At 41.5% G+C, this 27,991-nt stretch overlaps 1 protein-coding gene across 2 annotated transcripts in view; it reads left to right on the forward strand.

The window, feature by feature from the left end:
- SLC12A1 (solute carrier family 12 member 1) overlaps window positions 1-27,991 on the forward strand; it is a 68,742-nt gene that overhangs the window by 33,645 nt on the left and 7,106 nt on the right. For both annotated transcript variants that reach the window (XM_070763306.1, XM_070763307.1), the window contains exons 13-24: window positions 121-244; window positions 3,797-3,898; window positions 5,589-5,744; window positions 8,483-8,582; window positions 9,717-9,828; window positions 15,467-15,607; window positions 18,487-18,593; window positions 19,864-19,946; window positions 24,240-24,383; window positions 25,876-26,007; window positions 26,662-26,773; window positions 26,905-26,991. In XM_070763306.1, coding sequence (XP_070619407.1) covers window positions 121-244; window positions 3,797-3,898; window positions 5,589-5,744; window positions 8,483-8,582; window positions 9,717-9,828; window positions 15,467-15,607; window positions 18,487-18,593; window positions 19,864-19,946; window positions 24,240-24,383; window positions 25,876-26,007; window positions 26,662-26,773; window positions 26,905-26,991 — 1,400 coding nt within the window. The remainder of the gene's footprint in view (window positions 1-120; window positions 245-3,796; window positions 3,899-5,588; window positions 5,745-8,482; window positions 8,583-9,716; window positions 9,829-15,466; window positions 15,608-18,486; window positions 18,594-19,863; window positions 19,947-24,239; window positions 24,384-25,875; window positions 26,008-26,661; window positions 26,774-26,904; window positions 26,992-27,991) is intronic.

Consider the following 27,991-nt stretch of genomic DNA (forward strand, 5'->3'; position numbering starts at 1 on the left):
CCCCGAGTCTCCGGAGAGGGGCAGCATACTAATCCAATAAATAATAATAATAATAATAATAATAATAATAATAATAACCCAAGAGTTAGATTTCTTAACCAGAATTTGCTCTTTTGACAGGCTCTCTGCAAGGATAACATCTATCGAGCGCTCCACTTTTTTGCCAAAGGATATGGGAAAAACCACGAACCCATCCGAGGCTACATTCTGACTTTCTTCATTGCTCTGGCCTTCATTCTTATTGGTGGGTACAACTCAGTGAGTGCTATCTTGGTCTTTTCAACGGGGAGATAATATAGCAGCCTAAGCTTAAAATGTCACCAAACACATTTATTTTTCATTTAGTTTTATTTATTACATTTCTATAGCCGCCCAACTCAGCCAAGTGACCAGGAAAAGGCAGAAGCAATAATTTTGATGGAAATATATCATAAAAGGCCCGTCTAAATTCTGATAAAAAATGAGATGATGTAAACTTCTAGACTCGTGTCTAAAACATCAGGGACCAAATCAAAAGGCTCCTGGTGTTAAGGAGTGTGCAGAGTGATCTCTGAATTGTCAAAGATACACATACACAGAGAAAACGTGGAGTTCTTGCAAATATCCAGCTCATAGCCCAGAAATACGAGTACCACTGCTACAGATCTCGCTTAGTATACAGTGATCCCTCGATTTTCGCGGGTTCAAACTTCACGAAACGGCTATACCATGGTTTTTTAAAAAATATTAATTAAAAAATACTCCACGGGTTTTTTTTCTATACCACGGTTTTTCCCACCTGATGACATCATACGTCATCACCAAACTTTAGTCTGCCATTGCTGATTGGCTGAAATCTTGGCCAATCAGCGTTGTCATCACAAAAATTTCACCCGTTATTGCTGATGAAAGCGCTCTCAGCTAAGGGACTGCAAGAGGGGCGGGGCGGGCATTCTCAAAGCGTTCAGAGCGGCTAGCGACCGAATGAGGACGAGAAGACCTAGCCGCCAGCGCTGCTGCAGGAGGACCTGCACCCCAAGAAAGCCAGTGAGAGGGATGGATCGGGTGGGCGGGGGGTGTAGCAGCAAGGAGGCCGGAGGCGCTGGGGGGGGGGGTCAGCCGACATTCAAAACAATCTTCGCCGGCCTCCGCACTTTCATCGCTCCCCGCCCCCAACTTCAAGCCCGGCTCCTTGCGCAGCCTTGGAAAAGGGTGCGGGGGAGGGGGGTAGTTTTTGGCTGTCCATAGCCAAAAATGGTGTTTTTACTTCCGCATCTCTACTTTGCAAAAATTCGACTTTCGCGGGCTGTCTGGGAACGCAATCCCTGCGAAAATCTAGGGATCACTGTATATGCACTGAGTGCTGGTCAGACCCCATTTTGAAAACTGTGTCCAGTTCTGGAGACCTCACCTACAAAGAGATATCGATAAAATTGAACGGGTCCAAAGACGGGCGACAAAAATGATAGAAGGTCTTAAGCATAAAACTGATTAGGAAAGACTTCATGAACTCAATCTGTCTAGTCTGGAGGACAGAAGGAAAAGGGGGGGACATGATCAAAACATTTAAATATGTTAAAGGTTAAATAAGGTTCAGGAGGGAAGTGTTTTTAATAGGAAAGTGAACACAAGAACAAGGGGGCACAATCTGAGGTTAGTTGGGGGGAAGATCAGAAGCAACGTGAGAAAATATTATTTTGCTGAAAGAGTAGTAGATACTTGGAACAAACTTCCAGCAGACGTGGTTGGTAAATCCACAGAATTCAAATATGCCTGGGACAAATATATATCCACTCTAAGATAAAATACAGGAAATAGCATAAGAGCAGACTAGATGGACCGTGTGGTCTTTTTCTGCCGTCAATCTTCTATGTTTCTATTCAGCTTGCTCAGTTCCTTAAGAAATCAAGCAACTGCTTTTTGAAGTAATCTTCTTTGGGGTCTTTCAATGTAACACATAGTCTCCAACATCTGCAAAAATGAAAGGTCTGCTGTTGCAAACCAACAGCACAGTACATTCTACCTGCTTTCATAATAGGTTCACAGCACTGATCCCCGGGAGATTTCTCCTAGAAAAATTTCCATTTGATCATCGTCCTTATTTCTTTTTTTCATCTTATGCTGTTTAAAATTCCTTTGCGATTTCCTGTTTGGAATACAGACAAAGATTTGTCACTTTTTACAATAAAGGCTTTTTGGTTTTGGTATCTGCTCCATTCTAAAGAGAGAAGAAGAAATCTTTGATCGTTTTTGTTATCGTTTCTTTTAAAGAAACGATTGCAGGTAGTCCTCAACGCGTAACAGTTTGTTTAGTGACCGAAGTGACAGCAGTAACGGAAAAATATGGCTGTTTTTTTACACTTTTCAACCGTTGTAGCTTTCGTATGGCCAGGTGATTAAAATTCAGTTGTGTCCTGAAACAAAAAGATTTTGGATTATAATGCATAAATGATTACAGGAAACATAGAAACGTAGAAACATAGAAGATTGACAGCAGAAAAAGACCTCGTGGTCCATCTAGTCTGCCCTTATACTATTTCCTTTATTTTATTTTACCAAGGAAGCATGAGTGACAGGGAAGAGGAGAGTTTGGCAGAAAGCCCAGGAGGAGATCAATCATCTGTATCATCCTTGGATTCTGAACAAGAATTAATGACACATCCACGCATGCATAGAGTGATGCATAGGAGACAACAACTGAAGGATTATTACAAGAGAAAATGAGGCCACCTGTGGTTGGGTGGGGCCGCAGTAATTAGGGCTGCTGCTATAAATAGCAGCGCGTGGGTTTGGCCGTTGTGAAAGAGTATCTGATCGCAGTTCGTCAGGAATCGTGTGTTGCTGTTTTCTGGACTTTGCTGATTTTTCACGCCTTTGAAACCACAGCAGAGCAACGTGTGTGTGTGTGTGTCTCACTTCATTGGAAGAAGAAGGAGTGTGAAGTTTCTTCACAGCTGCTAGCTAAGTACTTAATAACTGCTTAAGGGAAATTGTACAGACTACCCGGTTGTTTTGGGACGAGTGCTCTTTGCAATACAAAAAGAGTGCTTAGTTTATTTTGAATTTTGGGATAAAGAACATTGTTTTGAATTTTCAAACGTGTGTGTGTGTGTCTGCAATTTGTACCCTTGAATTTTCGGGAGGCTCCTACCAGAGAGCCCGGCAGAACACGAATCCCAGCGACCGGTTAGGTCCCACAGAGTTGGCCTTCTCCGGGTCCCGTCGACTAAACAATGTCATTTGGTGGGACCCAGGAGAAGAGCCTTCTCTGTGGCGGCCCCGGCCGTCTGGAACCAGCTCCCCCCAGATATCAGAGTTGCCCCCACCCTCCTTGCCTTTCGCAAGCTCCTTAAAACCCATCTCTGTTGTCAGGCATGGGGGAATTGAAATTTTTTTCTCCCTTCCCCCTAGGCTTATAGAATTTATACATGTTATGTTTGTTGGTATGATTGGTCTCTTAAATTGGGGTTTTTAAGATTACTTTTTAATATTAGATTTGTGACATAGTTTTTTATTGTTGTTAGCCGCCCCGAGTCTTCGGAAAGGGGCAGCATACAAACCTAAATAAAAATAAAATAAAATAAAATAAATAAAATAAACACGTACATTGAGGGCTACCTGGATGTTTTAATGAAGTATTTCTGACCAACGTTAAAATCAGGTTAATTTTATTTATACCTGGCTTTGAAATGTTTGCGTGAGTCCAAACACGCTATGAACAAAATACAAAATATAATGCAATCCATCACATCCCTTCTCCCTTCGTAGACATAATCCATCATCCAAATATTTTGTCTGGTTTTCGTTTGTTTTATAGCCGAGCTGAATACCATTGCTCCTATCATCTCCAACTTTTTCCTGGCTTCGTACGCACTCATCAATTTCTCTTGTTTCCACGCCTCGTATGCAAAATCTCCAGGTTAGTTTTTCATTGTGGATTTTCACTTGCGTCGAGAGGGTCTATGGTAACTCTCTTTTTTAGACCTCTTCCAACAGCAAATAATTCCATGAGGCTTAAGCAGGAATAGGGACTTTAACATTAAGGGGCCTTGAGGATTGCAAATCTTGTATAACAATTGCAAATCTTGCATAACAGAACTCGTGTTTTACTCCTTGGTGGCTTGCCTGTTATGTTATGTAGCATATGTTTTATTGGGCGACAATTGTGTTTTATTAGATGCAGAGGAATGACTTAGGGTAGTAAATACATATTGGGGTAAGGCAAGCTGGATCCTAACAAGTGAAATAAATCCAAAAAGCCTTATAGTGTCAGCTGTCAAGTGCTTGAACAATCTTCTCTTTTTTGGTTATTTTGCAACTTTATCAAATCCATAGAGGATCCAAACAGAAATCATGTAAAACAGAAACAAAAATACAAGTCACAGTTTAAAACCAGCCCGGCAACTCCAATTCCCAAACTGGCAGTAATGTTTATTTGACAGAGGAAGACAGAGGAAGGAATAGCAATAGTGCTTAGATTTATATACACAGTGTTTTACAGCCCACTCTAAGTGGTTTGCAGAGTCAGCATATTGCCCTCATCTCGGAAGGATGGAAGGCTGAGTCAACCTTGAGTCTGTTGGGAACTAGGTCCTGTAGTAAGCTGTGAATTAGCCTATAGTACTGCTTTATAACCAAAGGGAGGGAGGGAGGGAAGGAAGGAGGGAGAGAAAGAAGTTAGGAAGAAAGGAAGGAAGGATGGAAGGAAGGAAGGAAGGAAGGAAGGAGGGAGAGAAGGAAGGAAGGAAGGAAGGATGGATGGATGGATGGATGGAATGAAAAAACGAAGGAAGGCTGAGTCAACCTTGACTTGGTCAGAGTCAAACTCTTGGCAATGGGCAGAATTAGTCTGTGATACTGCATTCTAACCAGTGGGAGGAAGGAAGGAGGGAAGGAGGAAGGAAGGAAGGAAGGAAGGAAGGAAGGAAGGAAGGAAGGAAGGAAGGGCACTTAGAATTATATACCATTTCAAATCTCTAAGCAGTTTACTAAGTCAGCCTGTTGTCCCTAACAACCTTGGTCTTTATGTTACTAACCTCGGAAGGATGGAAGCCTGAATTCACCTTGATCTGGTCAGGATCAAACTGCTGGCAATATTACATTCTAGCCATTGGGGGGGAAGAAAGGATGGAAGGAAGGAAGGAAGGAAGGAGGGAGGGAGAGAGGAGGGAAGGGAGGAAGGAGGGAAGGGAGGAAGGAGGGAGGGAAGGGAGGAAGGGAGGGAGGGAGGGAGGAAGGAAGGAAGGGAGGAAGGAAGGAAGAAAGACAACTTAGACTTATGTACTGCTTTACAGCCCTCTCTAAGCGGTTTAGAGTCAGCAATGCTGCATTGTAAGCATTGCGCCGCCACGGCTCTTCCAATAACAAGAGTTGGCAGGGACCTCAGAGATTCTATAGGGCAGGAAACCCTCTACCACCCAAGGCAAATGGCTGTCCAGTCTATTCTTGAAAACCCCCAGAGATGGAGCGTCCACAACTCGATTCTGCTCACAACGGTTGCTAGATCGTATGGGGGCAATACCATACATTTACTTAATCAATCGATCCATCCATCAATTCTCTGTATCTGGCTGATTACGAATTGACCCTCTTTTTTCTGACTCCCACAGGCTGGAGACCCGCCTTTAGGTACTACAACATGTGGGTGTCCCTGTTTGGAGCTGTGCTGTGCTGTGGCGTCATGTTCGTCATTAACTGGTGGGCAGCTCTCATCACGTATGCAATTGAGTTCTTTCTTTATATTTACGTGACGTACAAGAAGCCAGGTAAGGCGATGGATGGATGGATGGATGGATGGATGGATGGATGGATGGATGGATGAGTCTCAGCTATTATTCCTGCCCAGTGTTAGTTAAAAGTTTTGCCTGTTCTGTTTATAACTGATTATATTGCTTTGTAATATAGAATAGAATAGAGTATAGCATAGTATAGTATAGTATAGTATAGTATAGTAGACTAGAGTAGACTAGAGTAGACTAGAGCAGAGCAGACTAGACTAGAGTAGACTAGAGTAGACTAGAGTAGACTAGAGTAGACTAGACTAGACTAGAGTAGACTAGAGTAGACTAGACTAGAGTAGACTAGAGTAGACTAGAGTAGACTAGACTAGACTAGAGTAGACTAGAGTAGACTAGACTAGAGTAGACTAGACTAGAGTAGACTAGACTAGAGTAGACTAGAGTAGACTAGACTAGAGTAGACTAGACTAGAGTCGACTAGAGTAAACTAGAGCAGAGCAGAGTAGAGTAGAGTAGGCTGGACTAGACTAGAGTAGAGTAAAGTAGAATAAGATTTAGATTAAGATTTAGATTAAGATTTAGATTTAGAATAACAGAGTTGGAAGGGACCTTGGAGGTCTTCTAGTCAATCTCAGACAAGTGACTGTCCAGTATGATGATGATGAAGACGATGACAACAACTAACAATGACAATGAGAATGACAATTCCTTACTGGAACTATTCCCTAGACAATCTAGCAGTTGAAAAAGTCTGACTCAGACAAAAGAAGCAGAAGCATTCAAAAGAAGTGTGTGTACACACAAACACAAAACAGACAAAACCCATAGGGCGATTTATTTATTTATTTATTTATTGTTTATTTATTTTGTCCAAGACATAATACACATTGAAGAGAAAGATATGTAATAATATAAGTAAAGAAAAGAATAGAAGATAAGATATAAAAGTATAGGTGAACATATTTGAAAGGAAGAAAAGATAAAGGAGATAAAGGAGAGACAATTGGACAGGGGACGGAAGGCACACTGGTGCACTTATGCCCGCCCCTTACTGACCTCTAAGGAACCTGGAGAGGTCAATCGTGGAGAGTCTAAGGGAAAAATGTTGGGGGTTAGGGGTTGACACTACTGAGTCGGATATTGGTTTTCTTTGTGTTTTTCTTTCTCGCCGGCACGTGTGACTTGGATAGGTCCATAGTGAAATCCATCAACCTTTCACTGTCACATCTAATTTAGTTACGGGAGGCTGTTCCTAGGGGAATCATTTGAAAAAATACATTCCGATTTCAATTTCCCCCCTTTCTTCGTTCTTCTGCTTGTCCCCGGGGTGCTTTTTAATGTAGCTCGGTGGAAAAGATTTCAAACAACCATACACTAAGAACTCCGTGGATTCGCATCTCTGATAACTAGTCCTATCTGTCAAATGACTGCTCCCATTTTAATTCTCAGGAGGGATCTCGAAAGGTAGCTTTTGAGAAATGGTTTCTTTGTAAGACTATCAACATATTGCTCCTAATGAGGTTTTTAAGCGTTTTGTAGAGCACAATATTTTAGCTTTCCCATACAGAGCACGTAAATTAACCAGGAACCTCATCTTGTTCGCTTGCTTGTTTTTATTATTATTATTATTATTATTATCATTTAGAAGTCTAATAGTCATCACATTTACTTTCTGTCAATCGCTCATCCAGAGTAAACAATATTTCTTTAGCTTGCGTGAATGTTGTGCAAGCTTAAAACGTATGTTGGCTTCCTCTGCTTTTTTTCTCCAACAAACCTCTTTTTCTATAAAACACTACATTATAAGCTGCAAAAACATTATTGCCAATTTGTGGTTCACATAAGCAGAAATGTTGTTTCCCCCCACCTTTTTTTAACTTAATAGTGAAATTTAGCAGCAGTTTGTTCAGAAGCCAAAAAAGGCTTTGATTCTAGAAAAAAAATCCCAGCGACCAGTTAGGTCCCACAGAGTGGGCCTTCTCTGGGTCCCGTCAACTAAACAATGTCGTTTGGCGGGACCCAGGGGGAGAGCCTTCTCTGTGGTGGCCCCGACCCTTTGGAACCAACTCCCCCCAGAGATTATAATTGCCCCCACCCTCCTCGCCTTTCGTAAACTTCTTAAAACCCACCTCTGCCGTCAGGCATGGGGGAACTGAGATATTCTTTCCCCCTAGGCCTTTACAATTTACACATGGTATGTATCACCATCATCAGGCTGAAGTTTTAAGCTTCGTGTTGCTGTAAATATTTACAGCAACACGAAGCTTAAAACTTCAGCCTGATGATGGTGAATGTCATTTCACCAAAACGTCGCATAGACATGCAAAATATTACACAGGGCAAAACCCAAACTCAGAACAATCTACATACATATACCCGTGAAAATCTATGAAAACAAATATATTAAGGGAGAATAGGATTGTCCCATTTTGGCCTCGTTCTGGCCTCATCAGCTAGCCACACCCTTCCTTACTGGGATTCGATCTGGCAGCCTCTGCCCTGTAAGGCAGAGAATTAGCAGTTGAGCCACCAGACCTGATCCCTCCAGCCCCAATATATATATATATATTGGGGGTAGGGCTTATGTTACGCACAGCCCAAAAATCATGCTAGGGCTTATTTTCTTGTTGAGTCTTATTTTGGGGAAAACATGATACTTCTTGTTTCAAGGGATGAAAAATATAGTTACCTGTAAAATAACTTTTGTTAAATATAGGAGCTAAAATTGATGTGGGTCTGTTTGTTTGTTTTTGCTTGAATCACAGAAGTAAACTGGGGGTCATCTGCCCAGGCCCTCTACTATATTAATGCTGTTGAGAGCGCCCTGGAACTAACAACAGTGGATGACCATGTAAAAAACTTCCGGTAGGTTGTTGAAGGAACTGATTGCTCATTTTCCTTGCGCACGCATCCCTACGCGGAAATGATCCTCTCCTATGTACAGAAGCCTTTGTGCATGCACAGAGGGTGTTTTGGTGACAGGAGAACTGGTTTCGGGGTGTGGACTGCCAGTTCAGTGAGTGGCGAGAAATTTCTGCTACCAGTTCTGTAGAACTGGTCCAAAATATTCTATTCTATTCCATTCCGTTCCATTCCATTATTCTAATTCTAATACCAATTCCATTCCATCACATTCCATTTGATTCTATTATTCCATTCCATTCCATTATTCTAATTCCATTCCATTCTATTCTATTCTATTTCATTCCATTCAATTATATCATTCCATTTGATTATTCTATTCTGTTCTGTTCTATTCCATTATTCTAATTCCATTCCATTATTCTAATTCCATTCCATTCCATTCCATTATTTCATTCCATTTGATTATTCTATTCTATTCTGTTCCATTCCATTATTCTAATTCCATTCTATTCCTTTCCATTCCATTCTATTCTATTCTACTCTACTCTACTCTACTCTATTCTACTCTATTCCATTCCATCACATTCCATTTGATTCTAATATTCTATTCCATTCCATTATTCTAATTCCATTCCACTCCATTCTATTCTATTCTATTTCATTCCATTCCATTCAATTATTTCATTCCATTTGATTATTCTATTCTGTTCTGTTCCATTCCATTAATCTAATTCCATTCCATTATTCTAATTCCATTCCATTCCATTCCTTTCCATTCCATTCTACTCTATTCCATTCCATCGCATTCCATTTGATTCTATTATTCCATTCCATTATTCTAATTCCATTCCATTCCATTCTATTCTATTTCATTCCATTCCATTCCATTATTTCATTCCATTTGATTATTCTATTCCGTTCTGTTCCATTCCATTATTCTATTCTATTCCATTCCATTATTCTATTCTATTCCATTCCATTCCATTATTCTATTCTATTCCATTCCATTATTCTATTCTATTCCATTCCATTCCATTCATCCTACCCTACTCTATCCCATCCTATCCTACTCTATCCTATCCTCAGATGTCAATGCACCATCAGAGGCAATGCCTCTCCTCCCGTCTTTTGCAGGCCTCAGTGCATCGTCTTAACAGGAGCTCCTATGACAAGACCAGCTTTGCTAGACATCGCTCACTCCTTCACGAAGAACAACGGCCTCTGTCTCTGCTGTGAAGTGTACATGGTAAGTTTGGACCATACACATCTTTATGTGATTCACAAAAATGGGCCTCTTGTTAGGGCTGTTAAGGAGTGTGCAGAGTTATCTCTGAGTGGTCCAAGATACACATACACAGAGGAAACATGGAAGTCCATCACATATCCAGCTGATAGCCCAGACATACAAGTAATAATTCAGTAATACAATCCAGATACATTAAATGTATGACACCCATCCAGACCCTAACAGCCTCCAGACATCGTTGCAAGTCACGTGGTCAAAATGTGGACAATTGGCTCATATTTATGATGGCTGTTGTGCAAAACGGGGTTGTGTGATTCTCCTTTTGTGCCCTCCCAACAATCAAAGTCCATATTCACTTAACAACCATGTTACTAACTTAACAACTGCAGTGATTCATGGCTTACTTAACAACTGTCTTGTTTAACAACACAACTTTGGGGCTCAGTTGGGATGGTAGGTTGAGAGCGACTTGTATAAACTAAACTTATTTTTACAAGTGACTCTTCCAACGAATAAAAACAGCACAATTCAATAAAGGATTTATTTATTTATTTATGCCCCGTTAATTTATAACACTTAAGTTTTACTCTTTATTCCAGTGGGTATTGTATTCCAGTCCATAAAAAGCTTTGGAGAGAAAGATTTCCAATTTTTTTTAAACTTATTGCTTTCTAGTTTTTATAGGTCTGCAAATATTTTAGATAACATGTTGTTTATATATGGTTCAGGTATTTTAATTTCCTTCTCTAAAAAGCTAGTAACGCTTAGTTTTATTGACTAATAAAAATTGGCATAATGAACTACTGCAAGCTATTTGACTGGGAGAATAAGAGAATGATAAAATAGGAGTTGGCTATCAATATGACTCCCATTAAGATTCTAAATGATTCTTACTTAGTGCTTTGTTTAGCTTAGATTCTTACTTAATGCTTTGTTTAGTTTATATTCAGCTAATGTGCGAATCTAAATTTTGGTAGCCATTGGGAAGAACTATGGTTAAGTACCTGTTTTTATTTATTTTTTAATTGCTGCAGAGTGTGCTGTTTATACGAATAAAGGAGAATATTTGTAGCTTAGCGCTCTCTAAGTTTGCTTATTTTCTTGCAGATGTTTTACTAAGTAACATCAAGATGTTTTACTAAGTAAGTAAGTAATATTATCGGTGCTAATAAGGATGGGTTCCAAGGGTTTTATAGTAGCTTGCCTATCACTGTTGGCAGACAATTTCCCCCACCAAAACTGACAGAACAAGCTACTAGAATATAAACCAAGAGCAAGCACCATTCCTTACTAGCATTGATGACGTTGTCTAGTTTGGTAATGAAACGTCTACAAGAAAAAAACCAAGTTCAGACAGCACCAAGTGCCTTTTATATTAAGCCTTGGGGGAAGAATGCAGCCAAACTACATCAGGCATTGTTCTGACCGTGTGTTTCAACCGCCCGTAATTACAGGGTAATTAGTCCAGGAAGACACACACCACACAATAAAAGGAAAACCCAAAAGTTTTTATAAACAGAAAAACAGAAACAGCTCCCTTTTTAAATGTCAAAGGGATTTTCTGGTACACACAAGGCACAGATTAAATGCAATCCAATTGCTCACCCAATAACTGGGAAATTGAGTCCAATTCTAAAGTCCAGAGAGTCCACACACAATCTTGAACAACACAAAACCACGATCTTGAAACAATGAATCAGATAAACCACCATGAGCCTAAAACACCAGGCTGCACTTTTATCTGTAGCACTAATTACAGCAGCCCAACCCAACCACAGGTGGCCTCATTTTCTCTTGTAATAATCCTTCAGTTCTTGTCTCCTATGCATCACTCTACGCATGCGTGGATGTGTCATTAATTCTTGTTCAGAATCCAGGGATGATACAGATGATTGATCTCCTCCTGGGCTGTCTGCCAAACTCCCCTCTTCCCTGTCACTCACGCTTCCTTGGTCAGAGGAGGCTTCGTCGGCAGATTCCATCGGGAGCAAAACAGGCCTGCAGCATGTGGATGTTTCCCCCACATCCACCTGCACATTCCTTAGGGCAGGAGCTGGGCCAGAGCTAACCACAACAGGCATACAATACACAAATTCAAAACTGCACTTTGTCAACTCGGGGAGCCTTATTCCATACCCCAAATTTAAGGCCAATACCAACAGCCGAAAACCTAGCTTTAGGATCCTCTAGTCCTGTGATGGCAAACCTATGGCACATGTGCCAAAGGCGACATGCCAAGCCACATCGGATAGCACGTGAGAGGTTGTCCTATGTCAGCTCCAGCACGTGTGCATGCTGGCCAGCTGATTTTCGGACCTAGGAAAGGCCGTTTTGCCCTCCGGACGCTTCACAGAAAATACAAAAAAATCTGCCCAACAGACAAACCAGAAGTACGGAAAACAGACTTCCAGTTTGCTAATTGTGCCTTCTTTTTTTTTTTTTGCACTCTGGAGGGTTCAAGGAACCTTCTTGAAGCCCCGGAGTCCAAAAAACCCCACCCAATAGACAAACCGGAAGTACGGAAAACGAACTTCCGGTGTGCCCGTTTTTTGCAAATGCTTCATGCATGTGTAATGGTTTGCTCATGCATGCTTCTGCACATGCCCAACCCTTCTGGGCATGCCCAACCCTTCGGCACATGCACGGAAGCATCCCGGGTGGGTGGGCGGAGCTTCCCGCCGTCAGGGCTACCAGTTCTTAGAACCAGGAGCAATCCACCCAGTGAAGGGCCGCTCATCTTCGGCGCTATCAGCGCACCCTCCGAGGCCATCTGGCAGGCTTCTGCACATGGGCACAAGTGAAATCTTGTGTGAGGACATGCGCATGAGTGAGATTTCGGTGATTTTCACCAATATTTTTGCTTATGCGCATGTGCAGTTTCGTGCGCCTCCCAGAATTTCCTACCAGATGGAGCCCCTGACTGCACCGTCGGTTGCCCATCACTGAATCCACCGCTGTATCTTAGCCATTTCGAGACAGACACACAGACTTAATCACAAACAACACAAGGAACCTTTTTCACAATTGCCTTTCAAAATCCATATTTTACATAGCTCGCCTGGAAAGCACTGCCATGGACTTAATCCCTGGATAGTTCAGTGGATTTCAAGCTGGCTGAAGCATAGACATCAGAGAGTTATTGTTAATGGCGAGTATTCTGAGCAGAGACAGGTTACAAGCGGTGTGCCACAAGGGTCTGTTCTGGGTCCTATTCTTTTTAATATGTTTGTGAGTGACATAGGGGAAGGTTTGGTAGGAAAGGTTTGCCTATTTGCCGATGACTCTAAAGTGTGCAATAGGGTTGATATTCCTGGAGGGGTCTGTAATATGGTAAATGATTTAGCTTTACTAGATAAATGGTCAAAGCAATGGAAACTGCAGTTTAATGTTTCCAAATGTAAAATAATGCACTTGGGGAAAAGGAATCCTCAATCTGAGTATTGTATTGGCAGTTCTGTGTTAGCAAAAACTTCAGAAGAGAAGGATTTAGGGGTAGTGATTTCTGACAGTCTCAAAATGGGTGAGCAGTGCGGTCGGGCAGTAGGAAAAGCAAGTAGGATGCTTGGCTGCATAGCTAGAGGTATAACAAGCAGGAAGAGGGAGATTGTGATCCCCTTATATAGAGCGCTGGTGAGACCACATTTGGAATACTGTGTTCAGTTCTGGAGACCTCACCTACAAAAAGATATTGACAAAATTGAACGGGTCCAAAGACGGGCTACAAGCATAAAACGGGCTACAAGCATAAAACGTATCAGGAAAGACTTAATGAACTCAATCTGTATAGTCTGGAGGACAGAAGGAAAAGGGGGGACATGATCGAAACATTTAAATATGTTAAAGGGTTAAATAAGGTCCAGGAGAGAAGTGTTTTTAATAGGAAAGTGAACACAAGAACAAGGGGACACAATCTGAAGTTAGTTGGGGGAAAGATCAAAAGCAACGTGAGGAAATATTATTTCACTGAAAGAGTAGTAGATCCTTGGAACAAACTTCCAGCAGACGTGGTTGGTAAATCCACAGTAACTGAATTTAAACATGCCTGGGATAAACATATATCCATCTTAAGATAAAATACAGGAAATAGTATAACGGCAGACTAGATGGACCATGAGGTCTTTTTCTGCTGTCAGTCTTCTATGTTTCTAACCTTTTTCACAATTGCCTTTCAAAATCCATATTTTACATAGATAGACTGGAAAGCACTGCCATTACACGGCCAGCAGACTTGCCAACCGCCACGTGTCAAAACTGGGATTCCTCGGCATATGTTTGTTTACATAAAACACATCCCCTCCGCTTCTAAATGTTGATAAAACATTTAGGGCAGCCAAGAGTAATTTAAAAAAAAAACTCTCTAAGAAGTTCCAAAGCTAATCTAATTTGAAACAAAATAATTGGAAAGCAAAACGCAAGGGGTGGAGGGGGAAATAAATTAGACAGTCTTATGTGACATCAGGTGAAATATGCAGCCAGTTATCACCGAAGGGAATTGCAAATTCCTTCTCCAGGAATTTAAAAAAAAAATTCCTTCCACAATTCACAATGCCCTTTCTCTGATCCCCATCTTCTGCTATATTAGAAACATAGAAACATAGAAGACTGACAGCAGAAAAAGGCCTCATGGTCCATCTAGTCTGCCCTTATATTATTTCCTGTATTTTATCTTACAATGGATCTATGTTTATCCCAGGCATGTTTAAATTCAGTTACTGTGGATTTACCAACCACATCTGCTGGAAGTTTGTTCCAAGCATCTACTACTCTTTCAGTCAAATAATATTTTCTCCCGTTGCTTCTGATCTTTCCCCCAACTAACCTCAGATTGTGTCCCCTTGTTCTTGTGTTCACTTTCCTATTAAAAACACTTCCTTCCTGAACCTTATTTAACCCTTTAACATATTTAAATGTTTGGATCATGTCCCCCCTTTTCCTTCTGTCCTCCAGACTATACAGATTGAGTTCATTAAGTCTTCCCTGATACGTTTTATGCTTAAGACCTTCCGCCATTCTTGTAGCCCGTCTTTGGACCCGTTCAATTTTGTCAATATCTTTTTGTAGGTGAGGTCTCCAGAACTGAACACAGTACTCCAAATGTGGTCTCACCAGCACTCTATATAAGGGGATCACAATTCTTTTATGCACCAAATGCCATGCCTAAATCCCCAGCTTAGAAAGGCTTTGGAGACAGAAACTATGAACGGCGAACATTATCTAATGTTTGTCGTTCGTAGTATAGTTCATAGTTGTTGTTTTTTTTAAATAAAATAACGATGAATACAGTACTTGGAGTCCAATTACCATTGAGCTCCTTTGCTAATCCTTCGTGACTTCACCGTTAATTAAAACTCTCCCAAAGCTGAATTTTGAAAACGGGTTATCACAAACCTAAGTGGCTCACACAGAACTGAATGGAAAAAGGAACGATTTGTAACAGCGAGCTTCTTTTCAAAAGATTGAATCTCTGAGGATGGAAGGGGGAAAAAAAATCTTTTGTGGAGATCTAATTTTTTTTTGGTTCCCCCTTGATTCACGTCGCAGCCCCCTCACTGAGTCGATTCGGTCCCTCCCTCGAAATCATGCTATTGTGCCGGGCATAATGTGGAGTTTCTCTCTAATGTACGATCGTGTCACACAGGGCCCACGCAAGCTGTGCGTTACGGAGATGAACAGTGGCATGACAACGAAGCAAGCCTGGCTTGGGAAGAACAAAAGGAAAGCCTTTTATGCTGCGGTTGCAGCCGACAGCTTTAGAGACGGAGTCAAAAGCCTTCTTCAGGTGAGCGGCTTGAAAGTGGGGCTTCAAAGCAGTGGTACCTCAACCTAAGAACACCTCTACTTACAAACTTTTCTAGATATGAACCGGGTGTTCAAGATTTTTTTGCCTCTTCTCAAGAACCATTTTCCACTTGCAAACCCGAGCCTCCCAAACTTTAACTGGAAAAGGTGGGGAGAAGCCTCCGTGGGGCCTCTCTAGGAATCTCTTGGGAGGAAACAGGGCCAGAAAAGGCAGGGAGAAGCCTCCATGGGGCCTCTTTAGGAATCTCCTCGGAGGAAACAGGACCGGAAAAGGCAGGGAGAAGCCTCTGTGGGGCCTCTCCAGGAATCTCCTGGGAGGAAACAGGACCAGAAAAGGCAGGGAGAAGCCTCCATGGGGCCTCTCTAAGAATCTCCTGGGGGGAAACAGGACCAGAAAAGGCAGGGAGAAGCCTCCGTGGGGCCTCTCTAGGAATCTCCTGGGAGGAAACAGGACCGGAAAAGGCGGGGAGAAGCCTCTGTGGGGCCTCTCTAGGAATCTCCTGGGAGGAAACAGGACCGGAAAAGGCAGGGAGAAGCCACCGTGGGGCCTCTCTAGGAATCTCCTGGGAGGAAACAGGACCGGAAAAGGCAGGGAGAAGCCTCTGTGGGGCCTCTCTAAGAATCTCCTGGAGAAAAACAGGACCAGAAAAGGCAGGGAGAAGCCTCTGTGGGGCCTCTCCAGGAATCTCCAGGGAGGAAACTGGACTGGAAAAGGTGGGGAGAAGTTTCTGTGGGACCTCTCTAGGAATCTCCTGGGAGGAAACAGGACCAGAAAAGGCGGGGAGAAGTCTCTGTGGGGCCTCTCTAAGAATCTCCTGGGAGGAAAACAAGGCTGGAAAAGGCAGGGAGAAGCCTCCGTGGGGCACCACTGTATTGGGTTCCTACTGGTGCGCTTGACGCCATCGAACCAGCAGCGAAAATGGAGCTGTGCTCCATGTGCCCCCTGTGGCAAGTGTGCCATAGTTTCACCATAATGGGCCTATACTTATGTAATAGTACCGGCGTTTTTTATATTGGATCACAAAAGATATTTTATACAGTGAAATTAACACTTCATCTTCTAACATTTCCCATGGATTTCACAGGGGAGAAGAAGCTCGTTATCATACAAGCAACCAGATGTTCTAATTGCTGTGAAATTAAACAATGAGTTTATGATCAGAGTATTAATTTGATTGCTACACCATCAGATATAATGAGCATGCTAATGCTTCTGAAACAAGAGGCTAGGCTGCCTTTTCAATCAGAAAGCACTCACGATTTTCCAGGGGTGGGAAAAGCTAAAGAAGTGAAGTGGAAGATGTGCTCGTTCTAAAAAAAAACCAAGAAAAGAAATCCAACTGTATTTTTAAAAAAAGATAATATTGAGAGTACAGTGGTACCTCTACCTAAGAACGCCTCTACTTAAGAATTTTTCTAGATAAGAACCGGGTGTTCAAGATTTTTTTTGCCTCTTCTCGAGAACCATTTTTCACTTACAAACCCGAGCCTCCAAAAGTGTAACCAGAAAAGGCGGGGAGAAGCCTCCGTGGGGCTTCTCTAGGAATCTCCTGGGAGGAAACAGAGCCGGAAAAAGTGGGGAGAAGCCTCCGTGGGTCCTCTCTAGGAATCTCCTGGGAGGAAACAGGGCCGAAAAAGGTGGGGAGAAGCCTCTATGGGGCCTCTCTAGGAATCTACTGGGAGGAAACAGGGCCGGAAAAGGTGGGGACAAGCCTCTTTGGGGCCTCTCTAGGAATCTCCTGGGAGGAAACAGAGCTGGAAAAAGTGGGTAGAAGCCTCCGTAGGGCCTCTCTAGGAATCTCCTGGGAGGAAACAGGGCCGGAAAAAGCAGGAGAGAAGCCTCCCTGGGGCTTCTCTAGGAATATCCTGGGAGGAAACGGCCGGAAAAGGTGGGGAGAAGCCTCCGTGGGTCCTCTCTAGGAATCTCCTGGGAAGAAACAGGGCCGAAAAAGGTGGGGAGAAGCCTCTTTGGGGCCTCTCTAGAAATCTCCTGGGAGGAAACAGGGCTGGAAAAGGCAGGGGGAAGCCTCCGTGGAGCCTCTCTAGGAATCTCCTGGGAGGAAACAGGGCTGGAAAAGGCAGGGAGAAGCCTCCGTGGAGCCTCTCTAGCAATCTCCTGGGAGGAAACAGGGCCGGAAAAGGCATGAGAGAAGCCTCCCTGGGGCTTCTCTAGGAATCTCCTGGGAGGAAACAGGGCCGAAAAAGGTGGGGAGAAGCCTCTTTGGGGCCTCTCTAGGAATCTCCTGGGAGGAAACAGGGCCTCCACCCTCCCTGTGGTTTCCCCAATCGCACGCATTATTTGCTTTTACATTGATTCCTATGGGAAAAATTGCTTCTTTTTACAATCTTTTCTACTTAAGAACCTGGTCACGGGACGAATTAAATCCGTAAGTAGAGGTACCACTGTATCTTGAATATAGTAGCTGTCTTATAAAGGCATTATGTAGCAATGTTACGGCTCTTTAAACATTTAAACATCATCCTTGCTTTATATTAAAGGCACTGCAAATCCTGACATGGATTGTGTTAAAAACAATCACGCAACCAGTAGCCTGAAAAATTACCTTGGTCTAATTTTCAAAGTTTGATTTTTTGAATCCAAAGGAATGCAAATGGATGCCCACTATAGCCAATTGTACATTTCTTGCAGTTTAAACATCGTTTATAGCTGAGATGATTTAGAACTCATCTTTACATGTGCTGCTTGGGTACAAGCATGAAGGAGACTCGCCAGATAGATTTTAATCTTAAATCCCTCCAGAGCATCACTGCACTCCCATTATCTTTCCGCACCACTTCTAATTTTAGATTAAACCTTGCGCATAGCCTTGTTTTAAGCATTGTGTTTTATGCTGGCAGGCCTCTGGTTTAGGAAGAATGAAACCCAACACTTTGGTGCTTGGCTTTAAAAAGGATTGGAGACATGCCACTGCAATGCAAGTTGAAAATTACACAGGTGCCATACAGTAAGTATGAATTTGGAAGTATATTGTATTATATATGTTGTAATCCGCCCCGAGTCCTTTGGGATTGGACGGCATAGTCAAAATAAATGAATGAATGAATAAATAAACAAATAAATAAATAAATATTATGCTGCTAGGAATTAAAAGCATCTCTAAACAGCTTGGTATTGTTGGTTTTGTTTTGTTTTGTTTTGAAAAAGGCCTGATTTATAAAATTATTTTTAAACTTGCAATTCAAGATTTTCAAACATCTTGAATACAAAAAGGGTTATTATTGCTTTCTATACTCATGAAACAAAATAATGCTTGTATGCAAGAAAAGACTACAGTGTGTTCTAGAGGCTTGCACAGTTGGAAATGATTTAGAAATACTTCAGTTTTAGGGTAGGGGCATGGCCAATGCCACGGTGGCATGGAGTGTCCCCTCGCTTTGTAGGGGAACTCCAATACTTCCACCGTCTGCAGACCTGGTTCTTTCGGAACCAGGTCAGAACCATGCAGAAAGGGTGGGGAATAAGGGAAGCACCTGCTGGTGGACTGGGAGGGGTGGCAAACCCCCAGGGAACTGGAGCAGCTCCTCAGCCAGCGACAATGGGAAACGACTCTGAGTCATTCCCAGCTGTGGCGGTTGCTTTCACGGTTGGTGTCATCTGGGAAGAGAAAATAATTTAGGAATATTTCATATTTTTTGAAAACAGAGTACCTTGCTTGTAGTCATCAAGGCAGCCTGGTGTTGTTGTTTTTTTTCAGGTTTCCTTGCAGGTTCAAGAACGTCTTGGAAATTTTTTTTGAAGCAGACACAGATGCAGTATATGCCTACATTGTTTTTATTGTCATCTTCTAACTTTGATTCAACTTAAAATTTACTTAACAGTTATGGCTTTACATTAACTGTTACTATAACTCAATCCTTTTTCAATAAGTTTCTTTTTCTATCCTCCTTTTATTTGTTTGTTTGTTTGTTTGTTTGTTTGTTGATCATGTACAAGATAGCAGGTAAAGGTACAAACACAAACATAAGCATAGTAAGTACAGATAAATGAGGACAATAGGACAGAAAGACAGGTGTAGTAAGAATGATGGCACGTGTATGCGCGTCCCTTACAGACCTCTTAGGAATGGGATAAGGCCAACTGTAGACAGTCTAAGGTTAAAATTTTGGGGGTTTGGGGAAGAAACCACGGAGTCCAGTAGCGCATTCCAGGCATTGACCACTGTTGCTGAAGTCGTATTTTCTGCAATCTTAATCTTAATGCAAACTTTGTTCCAGTGATGCATTCGACTTTGAATTTGGCGTGATAATTGTTCGAACGAGTCAAGGATTCGATATATCGCAAGTCCTCCAGGTTCAAGGTATGTCAAGACTCAGGAAAATTTCAGACCATTTTTCCGATAGTTACGCTTTCTGGGAACGAAAATATTCCCCTAATAACTGTACTAATGTCTAAACACATGAATGTTTATGTTTATGTTTATTAGATTTGTATGCCGTCCCTTTCCGTAGACTCGGGGCGGCTCACAACACAATAAAAACAGTTCATAACAAATCTAATAATTTACAATTTAAGATATTTAAAAAACCCCATTATTAAGCAGACATACATACAAGCATACCAGACATAAATTGTATAGGCCCAGGGGAGATATTTCAGTTCCCCCATGCCTGACGACAAAGGTGGGTTTTAAGGAGTTTATGAAAGGCAAGGAGGGTAGGGGCAGTTCTAATCTCTGGGGGAAGCTGGTTCCAGAGAGTCGGGGCCGCCACAGAGAAGGCTCTTCCCCTGGGGCCCGCCAACCGACATTGAATACAAATTTCTTCCTTGAAAAGGATGGCGGACGAGTTCTGGGAGTGGAAATCCAGACATCTTGACATTGCCAAAGTTTGAAAAACATTGCTCTCATATAGTTGATACAGAATGCAATTCTGCTAATAGGTAGAAGCAGAATGCCACTTCTAGTGTGTGAGCCTGCTGTAGTTTTCTGTAGTTTGTTGGTTTTCTGGCTCTATCCCAAGAGATGGTCATACCCTTACAAAGCCCTTTATGTCTTGATTTCCTCTACCATTGGACATGCTAGCCAAGGAATTCTGGGAGTTGAAGTCCACATATCTTAACGTTGCCAAGTTTGAAAAACGTTGAACTATAGCTTTCAACACTCCAGAAAATAGATACAAAATACAGAAGGATCTTGACAAACTTGAACAATGGGCAATGGGCGGGGAAAATATTTACTGACCCCTCACATCCTGGACACAAATTGTTTCAACTCCTACCCTCAAAACGTCGCTACAGAGCACTGCACACCAAGACAACTAGACACAAGAACAGTTTTTTCCCGAACGCCATCACTCTACTAAACAATTCCCTCAACACTGTCAGACTTTCTACTAAATCTGCACTTCTATTCTACTAGTTTTTCTCATCATTCCTTTCACCCATTTCCTCCCATGTTGACTGTATGACTGTAACTTGTTGCTTATATCCTAAGATTTTTATTTATTTATTTATTTATTTATTTATTTAGATTTGTATGCCGCCCCTCTCCGCAATTATTAATATTGCCCCTCCGCAATTATTAATATTGCCCCTCTCCGCAATTATTAATATTGCTTCTTCATTGCTTATTTGACCCCTATGACAATCATTAAGTGTTGTACCACATGATTCTTGACAAATGTATATTTTATTTTATGTACGCTGAGAGCATTTGCACCAAGACAAATTCCTTGTGTGTCCAATCACACTTGGCCAATAAAATTCTATTCTATTCTATTCTATCTAATAAAATGAAATTCAATGGCAAAAAAAAAAAAAGTAAGGTTCTACATTTAGGCAAGAAAAACAAAATGCACAGGTACAGTGTATGTGGTACATTGCTCAACAGTAGTAACAGTGAGAGGGATCTTGGAGTCCCAGTGGACAACCATTTAAATAGGAGCAGCTGCATTAACAGAGGGGTAGAATCAAGGTCACGTCAACTGTCAATACCACTTTATAAGGCCTTGGTAAGGCCAGACTTGGGATACTGCATTCAGTTTTGGTCGCCACGATGCAAAAAGGATGTTGAGACTCTTGAAAAAGTGCAGAGAAGAGCAACAAAGATTATTAGGGGACTGGCGGCTAAAACATATGAAGAACTGTTGCAGGAGCTGGGGATGGCTAGTTTAATGAAAAGAAGGACCAGGGGAGATGGGATAGCAGTGTCTCAGGGGTTGCCACAAAGAAGGAGTCAAACTATTCTGCAAAGCACCTGAGGGTAAAATAAGAAGCAGTGGGTGGAAACTAAACAAGGAGAGAAGTAACTTAGAACTAAGGAGAAATTTCCTGACAGTTAGAACAATTAATTATTTTAAAAAAACATTTTAAATTATATTTGGATTTGTTATAAATTGTTTTTATTCTGTTGTGAGCCGCCCCGAGCCTGCGGAGAGGGGCGGCATACAAATCTAAATAATAAATAATAAATAATAAATAAATAATCAGTGGAACAGCTTGCCTCCAGAAGTTGTGAATGCTCCAACACTGGAAGTTTTTAAGATGTTGGATAACCATCTGTCTGAAGTAGGGTAGGGTTTCCTGCCTAAGCAGGAGGTTGGACTAGAAGACCTCCAAGGTCCCTTCCAATTCTGTTGTTATTATTATTATAACGTCAAGAGCACCTTAAGATAAAACAAACTGTAGCAACTTACATGGGATGTGAGAAAGCATGGTTCCTTTCTAACTTCCTAACTAAGGGATATCTTAATTATCTTCTGTGCATCCCATCATTCGACAATCATATCCCCATCGCTATCTTGTCCTTGCTCCACTTGGTTTTGGGGGAAAAAATATTATTGCCAGGAGGAATTAGATGGGGGAGGGAGGAACAGCAAAATGAAATTTCGCCTATGGAATAGGTCATTTTCAATGCTGTTCTTGCTTTAAAATGTTTACATAGCATTTGACATTTATTTATTTCTTTGTTTGTTTGTTTGTTTATTTATTTATTTATTTGTATGCCGCCCCTCTCTGTAGACTCGGGGCGGCTAACAACAATGATAAAAACAACATGTAACAATCCAATTTAATAAAACTAAAAACCCTTATTATAAAAACCAAACATACACACAAACATACCATACATATCCTAACTCCCCCATGCCTGGCGACAAAGGTGGGTCTTGAGTAATTTGCGAAAGACAAGGAGGGTGGGGGCCGTTCTAATCTCTGGGGGGGGAGTTGATTCCAGAGGGCCGGGGCCACCACAGAGAAGGCTCTTCCCCTGGGGCCCGCCAAACAACATTGTTTGGTCGACGGGACCCGGAGAAGGCCAACTCTGTGGGACCTTATCGGCTGCTGGGATTCGTGCAGTAGAAGGCGGTTCCGGATGTATTCATTTTACCAAATGAACTAAGAATAGCCCACGATTTCTACTTCAGATATGTCAAACCTTAGCTAAATGAAATCAGAATTCATAATCTATTTTCAAGCTAAAGTTTCCAGTTGGGGTTTATTAAGAAAAATATGCACCTAAGGCTAATACAGATGTTCAGGCAAAATATAATTAGGCAAACTCAAGCCTATTCTTAATGCCATGTATAGACCAGGCCATTAAGTATGTATTTATGACTTCATTTTTGCCTAAAAATGTGTGAGATAGCTACCGTAAAATATTGTAACAATCTGCTGCCACCTGCTGTCATTTATTTTGTGTGTTTCCACACAATTGATATTTCCACCCTTGCCAAAATATTATGAAAGAAACTGCCGAAGTCTAATATTTGTGTCCGGTGCATGCATGTTTTCAATCTAAAAATGCATTTATGGATTTGCATTACGGAACAAAAAAAAAAAATGCTGAAGAAGCAACGGGGTCTTCACTCAAGGGTGTTTGACAGGAGGCAATCATTAACAGCTGAAAAAGGAAACAGAAAAGCTGATATCTCAGGTTCAGCGATAGAACAGTACAGTAGTACCTCTACTTACGAACTTTAAAAAGTTTGTAAGAAGAAGCCATTTTTCCCATAGGAATCAAAGTAAAAACAAATAATGCGTGCGATTGGGGAAACCACAGGGAGGGTGGAGGCCCTGTTTCCTCCCAGTAGATTCCTAGAGAGGTTCCACGGAGGCTACTCCACGCTTTTTCTGGCCCTCTTTCCTCCCAGGAGATTCGTATAGAGGCCTCACAGAGGCTTCTCCTTGCCTTTCCAGCCCTGTTTCCTCCCAGGAGATTCCTAGAGAGGCCCCATGGAGGCTTCTCCCTGCCTTTTCCAGCCCTGTTTCCTCCCAGGAGATTCCTAGAAAGGCCCCAAAGAGGCTTCTCCCTGCCTTTTCCGGCCCTGTTTCCTCCCAGGAGATTCCTAGAGAGGTCCCATGGAGGCTTCTCCCTGCCTTTTCCAGCCCTGTTTCCTCCCAGGAGATGCCCAGAGAGGCCTCACAGAGGCTTCTCTCTGCCTTTTCCGGTTACAGTTTCGGAGGCTTGGTTTTGCAAGTGGAAAATGGCTCTTGAGAAGAGGCAAAAAAATCTTGAACACCCAGTTCTTATCTAGAAAAGTTCGTAAATTGAGCCGTTCCTAGGCAGAGGTACCACTGTAATTGAATCCTATCCCTGTTTTTCTTGGACAATTCCTAAGTACTCACATCACCGGTCTTTCTTTTTGGTTAACAGAGGAGCTGAAGAAGATGGAGCAGGAGAGACAAGCCCTAGAAGCAGCTCTGAAAGAAAACGAATTTGAAGAACAAAATTATGGCATCCGGGGATTTTTTAGAAGAGCCACCAAGCTCAACTTTACAAAGGCGATGCCCAAAAAAGGTGTGCATTTAAAAATAATGTGTGCGTAAGACCTGCCCTATAACCTTTTATTTCCCTGAGGAGCTACTTCAAGAACGTTCAAAGTCACGTTACTATCTAACAATATGCTAACTTAAAAAGTTAGATTGATGATGCAACTTAAAAAGCAGATTGATGGAAACGCAAGCTGTCACAGACGATCAAAAAAGAGGAAATAGTTCAGCGAAAAGTAGATTTGCAAATTTTATGCTAGTCACGTTGGCGATGTCATGTTTTCATAGAAAAGCAAACTGGGAAATAATTGCTAGAATTAAAAAAAAAATGAACGCCATGTATCTTACCATAGTGCAGTAAATGCTTTTGCTGGGTGAATCTTCTGGCCCATTGCAAACCGCTTAAATCCTTCTTGCTAATGTCCTCCAATTATGGAGCAGTCTTTGAGCACAGAACTTTTTTTTGGAGAGATCTACTATTTTCTCCACTCTTTTTTCCCCCTCAAGTGCTAGGAGCTAAATCAAAAGGTAAATCCCAAACACAACAAAATAACCAAAGCTGATGAGTTACCAAATCACAAGCGTTTGTAATGTATGGATTTTTTGATGATTGGTTCTCATCCTCTTTTGAGTGCTACCCTGTTTCCCTGATAGTAAGACACCCCCGATTGTAAGACGTATCGGGGGTTTCAGGGGGGTCGGCTAATATAAGCCATACCCCGAAAGTAAGACATATGTCTTACTTTCGGGGAAACACGGGGATATTGCCGCCTCCCTCTCATCTAGCTGCGCGCCGCCTCCTGCCCACGTCCGCACCGTCCCCCTCTCCATACGTCGCCGCGTCTGCCACCTCCCTCTGATCTTAATGAGCGCCGCCTCCTGCCCACTTCCGCGCCGCCCCCCTCTCCATACGTCACCACGCCGTCCCCTGCACTTGTCACTGCCGCCTCCTGCTTAAAATACGGTAATGCACACAGTATTAATCATACATCAGTAAAACATACACACTGGCATACTGGGGTATCATCTGCTGTTTTGTGATGAATACAATACTGTTCAGGTTGTAAATAAATGTTAATTTTATGGTTAAAACAAAAAATTTGACGATTTTTTCCCCAATATAAGACATACCCCGAAAGTAAGACGTAGTGGGGCTTTTGGGGATAAAAAGAAAGTAAGACACTGTCTTACTTTCGGGGAAACACGGTATCTTAAAACTCAAGAATCTACTTTTAACACTCTTTACGTAACTGAAACAAAAAATGTCTACAACTGTTATAACATCTTATGTAGCATGTTATCACATCCGACTGCAACTGTTCTGTATAATTGTGAATTTGATGGGTTAATACTTTTTTGGTTTACTATGGTGTTTTTGTTTTTTTTTTCTTATTACTAATTATTTGACTTGTTTCTTGTATGTACTCTTTATCGTTGTAAGCCTGGGATTGGGCAGCATAGAAATCAAATAGATTAAATTATTATTAAAGCTAACTATTGCCGTGTCCATCTCGTTCCAGATTGCAGCATTAACACAATCTCTTCGGTACGTGTTGGGGAATTCAATCAACGGCTGCTTGAAGCTAGTGTTCAATTTAAAAAGAATCAAGGGAAGGGTTCCATCGATGTATGGTGGCTCTTTGATGATGGAGGTAAGCGCCCAAAAGACCACCACCCAATTTAGGTACCAGGATCATGTAAGACAGTGATGGCAAACCTATGGAGCCATATCTGCTGGCACGTGAGCCATTGCCCTAGTTCAGCTTAATGTTCATGTGTGTGCCAGCCAGCCTATTTTTTGGCTTGCAGAGGCTCTGGGAGGGCGTTTTTGGCTTCCATGGAGCCTCCAGGGATATGTGGGAGGGCATTTTTACCCACCCCTGGCTCCAGGGAAGCCTTTGGAGCCTGGGGAGGATGAAACACGAGTCTACTGGGCCCACCAGAACTTTGGAAACAGGCCATTTCTGGCATCCAGAGGGCCTCCAGGAGATGGGAGAAGCTGTTTTTGCCCTCCCAAGGCATTGAATTATGGGTGTGGGTATTTGTGCAAGCACGATAATGCGCACACATGCTCTTTCGGCACCCGATGAAAAAAAGGTTCACCATCACTGATGTAAGACCTTACAACCCTATGTAAGATGTGCAGAACAAGTAACCAAAAAATGTACCGTCATTTAAAAAGAAAACATTTTTAAAGTCAACAACCATCTATTTTCAATATTTGGGGGGGAGGGAACTTTCCTCTTAATTATGCAATATTCTGACTTGCTTCACTGGTCTAACTTGATCTAATATTTTTCATGTAGGGTTAATCCTCCTAATTCCTTACATTCTGACGCTCCGGAAAAAGTGGAAGGATTGCAAATTGAAGATTTTTACTGGTGGAAAAGTTACTCGCCTTGAAGAAGAAAAATTGATGTAAGAATTCTGGGAGTTGAAGTCCACAAATCTTAAAGTTACCAAGTTTGAGGATCCCTGCTATAAGTTATCACAAGTCGATCTTTCTGAATTTTGGAATTAAAACAGCTTCCCTTTTTATAATTTTTCAGGATGGCTTCACTATTAAGTAAGTTCAGAATAAAATTTGCCGACATCAATATAATTGGAGACATCAACATGAAACCCAATAAAGAGAGGTAAGCTTCAGCAAGTTTCTAAGAAGTCAATTTTCTTTTTAAAAAGGAACATTTAAAAATGGAATATGTCAAACCTACTGTTGCTTCTGGTTAAGTCTTATTTTTCCATTTAGGAAAAAAATTCTATTACTGCAGAGAAGGTAGCAAACTGCCAAAGAAAAATGGATTTTTAAAGTATTATTGAAATAGCTGGGCGTTCCAGAAGCAGGAGATGTCAGGCAACCATCGACATCCACTTTCTTTTAAAGGATAATATGCTTATTACCTAAATAACTATAATTCATTTTTATTTGTACACACAAAATATAACTTTAACCACTGTTGTTCTGTGAGGTCATTTGGATGAATTGAAAGACACTTTATTCTGTCTTGAATTGTGGCTAATCATATGGCTATGAAGGCTATAATTTGTTTAGTGAATGTTAAATGAATGCTGGAATTGTAGTTTATTATCCCAAATGCCAGGGTAAATACTATAGATGATTTGACCCGCACCTGGCTATACTGTTGAGGCATTTCAGAGGCTTAAATATACTACCAAAGTGCACTTTATCAGAAATCAAGGTAGCGTGTAAGTTAAAATCTATTGTATCATATTCAAATCTTTGTAATGCCATTATTTAGAAAGTCTATACAAGCTTAGTATTAGTTGCTTAGTTGTAGCCAATTTACTTCAACATTGTATTTATTAGAACTAATTTCCAGAGATACTTATGTTATGTCTGTAGCAACAAAGAAACATAATGTAGCACCTTTGCTTTTATATGAAATAGTTTAATTTATGTTCAATGGAATGGAGTTTGAATATTACAATTAACAGTAAAAAAATAAAAATAAAACTAGTATTATAACGCAAGCAGAAATTTCCCCCCCAAAAAGTCCTGTTTCTCCTGTACAAAACTCTGAATAGGGTTGATATTCCTGGAGGCGTCTGTAATATGGTAAATGATTTAGCTTTACTAGATAAATGGTCAAAGCAATGGAAACTGCAGTTTAATGT

The sequence above is a fragment of the Erythrolamprus reginae genome, chromosome 10 (assembly GCF_031021105.1).
Source record: "Erythrolamprus reginae isolate rEryReg1 chromosome 10, rEryReg1.hap1, whole genome shotgun sequence".
Taxonomy (NCBI): Eukaryota; Metazoa; Chordata; class Lepidosauria; order Squamata; family Dipsadidae; genus Erythrolamprus; species Erythrolamprus reginae.